Consider the following 9,458-nt stretch of genomic DNA (forward strand, 5'->3'; position numbering starts at 1 on the left):
GGAAAATGACTGTATCAGATTCGGGGTGTATGTAACAGATTCAGAGCACTCTTATTGTGTCTGCAGTGAGGCAATTCAGCGCCTGCCCCATGCCTTCTTCCTGACAAGCTGTCTAATCTGTCCCATGCGAACTGGGAGTTCCAGCTCTGTCAGATGTGCTTGCTCCCAAAGAGCTGCTCTCTTTTACAAAGCCTCCATTTTTTTTCTCACCGAACTTAACAAATGGGCGCCCTTCAGAGCTGAATAAGCTTCTGTATGTGGACACACAGGGTCAAGCACGGGATCCAGAAGTAAAGACTGGAGCAGCATGTTATTTAGCTTCTTCTTTCCCTCTTCCTTACCTCTGCAGTACTTGTTGTTTATCTTTACCAATGCAGACACCACAGCCTGCGAGTCAGAGGAACGGCTGTTTCACAAACTCTTCTCCCGCTACAACCAGTTCATCAGGCCGGTGGAAAACGTATCTGATCCTGTCACGGTGCATTTCGAACTGGCCATTACCCAGCTTACAAATGTGGTAAGATCGACTACAGAAGACCGTTGAGATTTGGGCACGACTGGGAAGCACACGAAGTGTTCCAGCAGCAGACGTACTCGTTATGTCTGCACATACAGCCCTCACAGCTGATGTTATCATGTCTGCCTCTGTGTACACAGTGAGATGTTTGCCATTCTGTCAGCCAGGTCACTTCAGCTCCTCATACAAGCGGTTCAGACTGTGCAGATTCACTGGCTATCTCTGTCATGTCAAATCCCTCTGCTCTGGGCTGCAGCCCCTGGCATCTGGAGCAGCACAGGGTTTGCCTAACCCAGGGACGTGGGATTGTATTTGTGCTGCATAACATGCAGCCTAGTTCTCCTGTGGGTCCAATTGGATTTTGTCAAGTGTCATGGGTTTGGGAAGAGCCTAGGTACCTTACCCATTAGACCAGAGCCCAACAGGGCTTTCAAAACTATCTTGGTGCTTAGTCCTCTGTACTTAGTGATAAAATTTCTCTGCACTGTCTGTATCCTTTGGTCTGTAAGTATCTTAACATTTTTGACATCACATGTTTACATATTAAGAACTACACAAAACAATATTCTTGCAGATATTTTCATTGGAAATGTTAGGCTGCGTTCATGTATGCTTGTAAACTGAACCTTTCCAAGCACTTTTAGACTTGGCTAAAGAAGGCTATTTAGAACAAGATCCCATCTTTTATTTTTGTGCTTCTTGCAGCACCCTCGTGATTCACTGCTGGTTGACAACAGCAGTAAGTGTACTCTAAAAATAAGTTTTCATTGCAGCAATGATTTAACTTAGTGCAGGTTTAGTTCATCTGCTATAGAATCTTGCATGGAAATGCAAGAACTACACTGCAGATGTTGTTTCCCTTGAATTTTGTCCAGTACTGTACAATGTAAATAGAGCATTTTAAAAACTGAACCCAACAAACCACACAGACACCAGCAGAACCTTATTCCTCTGACAGTGATCAGAGCAGCTGTAAGTGTGTTGCCCTCCACACACTCAGGCCACTGGCAAACCAGTGCAGCTCTCTTCCACACATGTGTGGGGCACAATCTTTCAGCAGAGCCTACAAATTTTCTTTGGTAGAGCTGCAGTTGTCTGTATACAACCTGTAACCCCCCCCCCCCCCCTGAAAACAGCCCACCTCTGCCCAGTTATCTCTATTATCCACCCAAGTGCCACTGTCCACAGGCAGAAAATAGCTGGTGTCAGTTAACGTGAAATTCTGGTTTCTACTTTTATCAGAGTAAGACTATGGACATCTTGGCATACTATGAATGATTTATGAGTGAAGATGTGCATGTCTGTGTTTCTTTCTAGGATGAAGTCAATCAGATTATGGAAACCAATTTGTGGCTAAGACACGTAAGTGACTGCGTTGCGTTTCTCACATACTTTGCATTAAGGTGATGGAATGTTAGGTCTATATAATACGTGCTTGTTTTGCAAAGTGGTCTAGAGGTACACATAATGAGACTACATTAGCAAAATTTGAATAAGTAATTTCTTTCTTTTTTTTTTTTCCCCGCAAGAAGTTATATATCCCATCTTTCCTGTGTTCTGAGTTTCCATTATCACTGGTTTATCGCTAGAAAATTTAGCTGAATGTGCCCTTTAAGAGTGATTAAAGAAGCAACTCTGTGATCCTAAGTCATCTCCATATTGAAGATTCCAATGAAAACATTTGTTAGCAAAAAGGACATGCCTCCACTTCACCTGATGGTTTTAGCACATATACACAGGCAAAGATCCCTACAAAATTTTATCTGCTGAGAGAAACAAGCTATCTTTCACCAAAACAGCTTCCTCCAGACCCTGTTTGTGATCTACACAAAGTTTTCTTGAGAAGCAAGGGTACTTAAGACCAGGATCTTCAGAGTAGGCTGTGAGAACTTGGACCACAGCCCAGTGATTAGTCACTAGAGAGCAATGAAAGGTGTCCCTAGCTGCTCCTGAGCTCGTAATTCACTGCCCCTGTAAAGCCAATAATGTTTCCCAGCCACATCAACCTGCCTTTGTGCACAGGCACCTCCTTTCCTTTTAGATTGTCTGTCTCCTTTGATGTTAGTCTCCTTTAGCCTTCAGGACCCACTCCAATAAGGGCAGCAGCAAGAACTGTGTCTCTTGCTTGCAGTGCAGCGTAGCACTGCTATACACTAAGGTAGCAAGCCAGAGGAGAGATCTCAGCACATCAGCAGCTAATAGCTGTTGTTGTCATAGCTCTTCACAGAGGAAGAGATGGCAAGCCAGTGTGAGCAATGCTCACCTACGTCCCATGTTTCTCCAGCTTGTGATTTTGATGTCTTTCAGGTCACTGTCCCCTTCTACTCACGATTCTTTTCCATTCTCTACTGTAACCTGTCATTTGTGGGGAAGATCTATGAGGCAGATACTTGCTGATAACACAGTGTTTATACTTCTTATCCGTTCTTCTTTTAGATCTGGAATGACTACAAATTGCGATGGGATCCCAGAGAATATGATGGAATTGAATTTGTTCGGGTACCAGCAGATAAAATTTGGAAACCAGATATTGTCTTATACAATAAGTATGAAGAACATTTTTCCATTTTACCCTTTCTCTGAAAAGTATCATCTTGCTGTATCCATGAAACACATTATTTTCCTCTCATAGCATTTTCTTCTCCTTGCCTCATTTGTCTTTCTAGTGCTGTGGGAGATTTTCAAGTTGAAGGCAAGACCAAAGCCCTTCTTCGCTACGATGGGATGATCACCTGGACCCCACCAGCTATATTTAAAAGCTCCTGTCCCATGGATATTACTTTTTTCCCATTTGATCATCAGAACTGTTCATTGAAATTTGGTTCTTGGACTTACGACAAAGCCAAAATTGATCTTCTGATCATTGGCTCCAAAGTAGATATGAATGAGTTTTGGGAAAATAGCGAGTGGGAAATAGTTGATGCTTCTGGCTACAAACATGACATCAAATATAACTGCTGTGAAGAGATCTACACAGATATAACATATTCATTTTATATTCGAAGGCTGCCAATGTTCTACACCATAAATCTGATTATTCCCTGTCTCTTCATCTCATTCCTGACTGTGCTAGTTTTTTACCTGCCATCTGACTGTGGTGAGAAGGTGACTCTTTGCATCTCTGTGTTGCTTTCTTTGACTGTATTTTTACTAGTGATCACAGAAACAATTCCATCTACCTCTTTAGTAATACCCCTCGTAGGTGAATATTTGCTCTTCACTATGATATTTGTGACTCTCTCCATTGTCATCACCGTGTTTGTCTTAAATATACATTACAGAACTCCTACTACACACACAATGCCCAAATGGGTGAAAACTGTCTTTCTTAGCCTGCTCCCCAAAGTTCTGTTGATGCAGCGGCCTCTGGAGCAGGAGAAAAAAAACATCTCCAAAAAGACCAAGAAAGGATCGGCCAAAACATCAGGCAAATCAAAGCACAGCAAACACAAAGATAACAAATTACATAAGGAGCAACGGTGTTGTCACTGTGATAAAGCAGACGATCTCACCTCAACCAGAAGAAGTCGACTGAGTCATCAGTCACTGAAATGGATGGCAGAGCACACAGAGTACTCCCCAGAAGTGAAAGATGTCATCAACAATGTTCAGTTCATCGCAGAGAACATGAAGTCTCAGAATGAAACCAAAGAGGTAAGGGAGGTAGCCAGCAAGTTGGGCACAAGGTCACACTTGCAGCATTCCATGGGAGAATAGCGAGCAAGGCAAACAACTGTAATGTAGGGTGGCAGCTCAAGGGCACCGGAGCTGGTATGTCTAGAGAAGAAACTTTTGAGTCCTGTGAACTGGTCAAAGTTTCCTTCAAAATGGGAGAGGCCAAATCATGCACTGGGGATGGAACAAGAATAGTGATCTCACCTGTTCCTCCTCTATCCCTGGTGGATAATTTGAGCAGTAAGATAGTTTTAGATCGGTCATGAGGATGACCATTCTGTGTGAAGAGGAGGAGCCACTGCCATGGGCCAGGGGATAGTCCAGGTGAAGCTTTTGAAAGAGTCTTCTAACCCTACTTCTGTGATTCCTCAGAAGGGACTGTTCTGAACTGCTCAGCCCTGGTGAGCAGCGCTGTCACTGTAACAAAAGCACTGTTAGCCAAGCAGGGTGCTCCTCTGCGTTAGTAAAGGAACAAACAACCTGCTACACAGCTGGCGTTCTGGAAAGGAACTCTTCTCAGCCAGTGACAAATGTGGTAGGGATATTCCTTTCCTGTTGCAAGTACTGTGCTTCAGTATGGTGTTTTTTGACAATTTTTCATATTTTTGCAGTGAGAAGCACTCACTGTGCCTTCAGTGAGACAGCATTGCTAATTCTGAAATAAAAGTTTTGAGTTTGGGGGAGGCAGATAAAAACAGGCAACAGATGAATAAGATCACACACACACAGAAAGACTCTTTAATTAAAAAAAAAAAAAAAAAAAAGAGGATTGTCATTTGAACTTATAGATTAGCTTTTGTGAGGCTATAAATGTTTCATCCTAGCTGGGATTGCTGTCATAGAAAACGATGCACACTGGAATCTTAAGAATGCCAGAGCCAATTCCTTGGGTGTAAACACAGAACTAGAAGCAGCTCCAATAAAGATTATCTCACATAAGCACTTGCCAAGGCCTCATAAGGAATTAAAACTCTTCGACACTTCAAGATTTTATTTTTTTTTTTTTAAGGAGTTTTGATCCTAATGAAACATTTACTTTTGCTCTAACTTTAAATGTTGGTGCTTTTTAGATGCTATGAGAAGACAAATTCCATTTCAAAACGAAATGCTACTGTATTTCTATCCAAAAAGAGCTAATATTTTGCAAGATAATTATTGAGAGATATTCTTTGCTAGTTGAAACCAGCACCAATTTATGCAATTTCAATGCAACCCAAAAATTCATTTCCCCCCCCCTCTTTTTTATGTCCTGCAGAAAATTCATCTGAAAACAAAGTACATAACTTTGAATAATGGGCTACAGTTAGGGCCTGGTGACTGAATTCATAGGATGAGACCAAAGAAAAGCACAGGTGTCCAGCAGTACAGAATAAGGCAGGGATTGAGCTGAGTCTTGCTTAGTAACTATGCCCCTAATGCTTTGCTTCACCCCAGCACTTCGGCCCTGCTTTCAGCGCCACAGCAGCAGAAAATATACCCTTGTACTGTATTCAGCTTATTTCTTTGATGCATTCCAAATAAGAGGAGACTTTGTGTGAAGCAGTTCAAGTAATGTGCCACTTTGATTATACAGCTCATGATAAGTCTTTCATTTCCAGTCACGCTGATTCACATTTTGCAAACCTCTCCTGCTGCATGCAATTGTATTCTTAGTCTGACGTGTGCATCAGCAGCTCTGCATCTCACCTTTTGCAATGCACCAAGGATTGGAAACAGGACTTCTCATGTGGGAAAAATCCTTTCTCTAGGGAAATAACGTGTTTTGTTCCCCAACAAGCACCGAGGAAATGATTCTGGAGGCTTCTGCTTTGTTCAGATGTACAGAGCTATGCTGCTATGGACATGTCCCATATGAATAGAAGCCCTTTAGAAATGGCAGGTTCATTGGGGTTGAAAGGAATCTCCAGTCCAACCCCCTGCTAAAGCAGCTTCCCTGCATTAGGTCACACAGGTAAGTGACTGGAAAGATCTTGAATGTCTCTGGAGATTGTGGAAGCACTTATGAAAATTGTGGAAGCACCACTGTAGCTAGAGTTCGTGCTGTATGTCCTTTCAGAAGAGCTACAGCAGTAATCTTCTAGAGGAAAACAAGTGGAGAGAACTCTTAACTCAAGCAAGGGACTCTTTACCACTCGCTGGTTTTATGTGAGTGAGTGCTCTTTGATGCAGTGGTCCTCAAGCACAGGCATGGTTTAAAGGACAGTGACTTCAGTGCATATCTCTGAGACTTACATTCACTCTAGCCTGCTCAGCACATGGCACTGCTTTGCTCAGACAGGATGTTTGCTTTTCTAATGCTCATGTGCTCAGCTGTCCATTTCATTGGCGGCAGTGAGTTTAACTGGAATGGCAGTGTGGCCAGCCATGCCAGAGCAGTAGGCTGTCTCATATGTGGGCAGCCAGACCAGATCCTTTGGCAGGATTCAGCCGTGTGCGGCTGCAGTGACTCATCCTGCTGCCACATCACCTCAATCTACACCCATCACATGGTCTCATTCTATTTGCTATTGTCAGACACAGCCATAGTTTGCCAACTGACTGCAATACTCAGAAAAAAAAAAATCAGTAGAAGATCAGGAGAATGTTTACTGTTCTCAGCCAGAAGTTATAAATACTGTTAAGAAAACAGACTCCTCTTAAGACACTTGAAAACTGCAACAGCTATAAACACCACAAGCAATGTTCCTGCCAGGATGTACGTTCTTCCTTGTTCAAAAGCATGAGGGACATTCTTTACCATTAAATGTTAACTCACAATTACATGTTACATTACACATAATCTATCCTTTATTATTATTTTTTTTTCTTCTCTTACAGGTGGAAGATGATTGGAAATACGTGGCTATGGTGATTGACAGAGTATTTCTCTGGGTGTTTATAATCCTTTGTGTGTTTGGGACTGCTGGATTATTTATCCAACCACTAATAGCAGATACATAACTTGAGTCATAGCTTTTTTTTCCACTTACGTTTGTATTCCATTTTCAGTTTGGAACTGTCCCTTGTATTTCTCTCCTCTTATATCATCCCTCAGCATCTAGCCCCACTGGGAAGGAGAGAGGGGAAGACTCCTCTGGGCAAGCAACAATCTAAGGCAGAATGAGAAGGGAACTGAAAATGTGAGATTGAGCTTGTGGTCTCTCTAAGACAGAGTGGCTGAGATTTACAGAGTGCCTGTCTGTCTGCTCAATTCAGTAGCAATTGCACCAAGAATCACTGTAGTGGGCAGAAAATACTGAGCTTCTCCCATGGTTTCAGTTCAGGGGGCCACTGTGAGTGATTTGTGCTAAGAGAACAAAAGTCTCACTTTTCTTTCCTCATCACAACTCTTACATTTCCTCTTTCTCCCCTTGTACAATGCCTAGATTTCAGCATGGCGCTTAGCTGAGGTACCGCAGTCCTACTGACTGAATCAACACTCTTTACTGTGCTTTTGGAACAGGGCAGACAAAAATCCAAATAAAAGTACAATCAAACCAATCCCTTGACTCTGTAATATTTTATTACAATCCCCGTTTTCTATAACACGTGTACACAAATGAGAATCTGACATGAGCAGCACGTGTATTTAGTTTTATGCTTGAAGTCCAATAGGTCTTAAGCACCCCTCCATAGCTGACGATGAACCTGCTTTATACGTTGCAGTGCACAGTCTTGCCAACGTTGTTTCGAGCATGTTCGAGCACTGTTCCTCCTGCACAGTGGAAAAGGCCCTGGGGGTATTATTTTACAGCTGGCTGACCATGAGCCAGCAGTGTGCCCAGGTGGCCAAGAAGGCCAATGGGATCCTGTCTTGTATGAGAAATAGTGCATCCAGCAGGAACAGGGAGGTGATTGTCCCTCTGTAGTCAGCTATGGTGAGGCCACACGATGAGTACTATGTTCGGTTTTGGACCCCTCACTACAAGAAACACCCCTGAGGTCCTGGAGTGTGCCCCGAGAAGGGCAATAAAGCTGTGAGGAGAATGGAGCACAGGCCTTATGGGGAGCTGGGATTGTTCAGTCTGGAGAAGAGAAGGCTCAGAGGAGACTTTACTGCTCTGAAAGGAGGCTGTGGAAAGGCAGGGATTGGCCTCTTCTCCCCAGTAACAGTGACAGAATGGGAAGGAATGGCCTCAAGTTGTAGCAGGGGAGGTTCAAGCTGGATGTTAGGAAAAACTTCTCCTCAGAAAAGTGGTGCTGCAGGGGCACAGGCTGCCCAGGGAGGAGATGGAGTCACCATCCCCGGAGGTATTCAAGAACCGTGTGGATGTGGCACTGAGGGAGGTGGTCAGTGGGCATAGTGAGGATGTGCTGATGGTTAGACTTGGTGAATTTAGAGGTCTTTTACAACCTTAATGATTGTGTGATTCTATGATCTTAGGGGCACCACAGGGGAATAAGCTGGATGCAATACGTAAAAGCAGAAAAGACTCGAGGCATCCATGATCAAAATGTAGAACACCTACACTTGAGATCTACATGCCTCTAAATCTTCAAAAACCATTTTATATGTCATATTTATGACCAAATTCCTCTTTACTTCCCAGTACTGAGTATTAAAATCGGTGGATAGCTCCAGCAGGATCACAGAATCACAGAATGGCCTGGGTTGGAAGGGACCTCAAGGATCATGAAGCTCCAACCCCCCTGCCAGGCAGGGCCACCAACCTCCCCATTTACTAGAGCAGGTTGCCCAGGGCCTCATCCAAACCGCATTCGTTATATCAGCCTGACTGTGGTCCCAGTCCACAGGGGCTGCTCTGAAATTACTTTCTTGCTCAGGTTCAGTTATAAGCCCACTTGGGAAGCATTTGTCCTTGGGCAGCTACTCATCACAGACAGAACTGGATGGGCAGCATTGACTTTATCTGTTTTTAAAACCAGTGCCAAGTTAGATTACACGTATCATGTCAGAAGAAGGCAGATGATCACGAATCCTATGCAAGCGTAGGCACTTCAATCCAAACAGCTCTGCAGAAGCTCCTGTCAGAATAGTCTTGGGTATGCAACCTGTTCGGTGACTGTGGAGATACTTTGGTGCTGGAGTTGCTCTTGGGTAACCAGGTAAAGAGCCTAATCCTGAAACACTTGGTAGTTGTGCACCTAATGTGTTTTATAAACTATGTGGACCCTAAACTATGAGTTCACCCTCAGACCCTTTGTCTATTTTGGTTCCTGTTGGTTTTGCACCTAAGGATTCTTAAAGGGCATCATTGCTATTCCAACCAATAGCTTCAAAAGTAAAAACATTTTCTCTGTTATAGGCTGTCTTAACTCTAACTGT

The 9,458-nt window shown here is 43.3% G+C and overlaps 1 protein-coding gene across 6 annotated transcripts in view; it reads left to right on the plus strand.

Moving 5' to 3' along the window:
* Positions 1 to 7,672, plus strand: part of CHRNA6 (cholinergic receptor nicotinic alpha 6 subunit) — a 30,815-nt gene extending 23,143 nt beyond the window's left edge. For 4 of the 6 annotated variants that reach the window (XM_046905272.1, XM_046905273.1, XM_040655452.2 and 1 more), the window contains 5 exons: positions 378 to 517; positions 1,835 to 1,879; positions 2,954 to 3,063; positions 3,184 to 4,171; positions 7,010 to 7,672. In XM_046905272.1, coding sequence (XP_046761228.1) covers positions 378 to 517; positions 1,835 to 1,879; positions 2,954 to 3,063; positions 3,184 to 4,171; positions 7,010 to 7,132 — 1,406 coding nt within the window. In that variant the 3' untranslated portion in view covers positions 7,133 to 7,672. Of the gene's footprint in view, positions 1 to 377; positions 518 to 1,834; positions 1,880 to 2,953; positions 3,064 to 3,149; positions 4,172 to 5,940; positions 6,144 to 7,009 lie in introns of all 6 variants that reach the window. The other 2 variants (XR_005842616.2, XM_025144691.3) reach the window with 2 other exon arrangements.
* Positions 7,673 to 9,458: the final 1,786 nt, after the last annotated feature.

This window comes from Gallus gallus, chromosome Z (genome assembly GCF_016699485.2).
Source record: "Gallus gallus isolate bGalGal1 chromosome Z, bGalGal1.mat.broiler.GRCg7b, whole genome shotgun sequence".
NCBI classification, from domain to species: domain Eukaryota; kingdom Metazoa; phylum Chordata; class Aves; order Galliformes; family Phasianidae; genus Gallus; species Gallus gallus.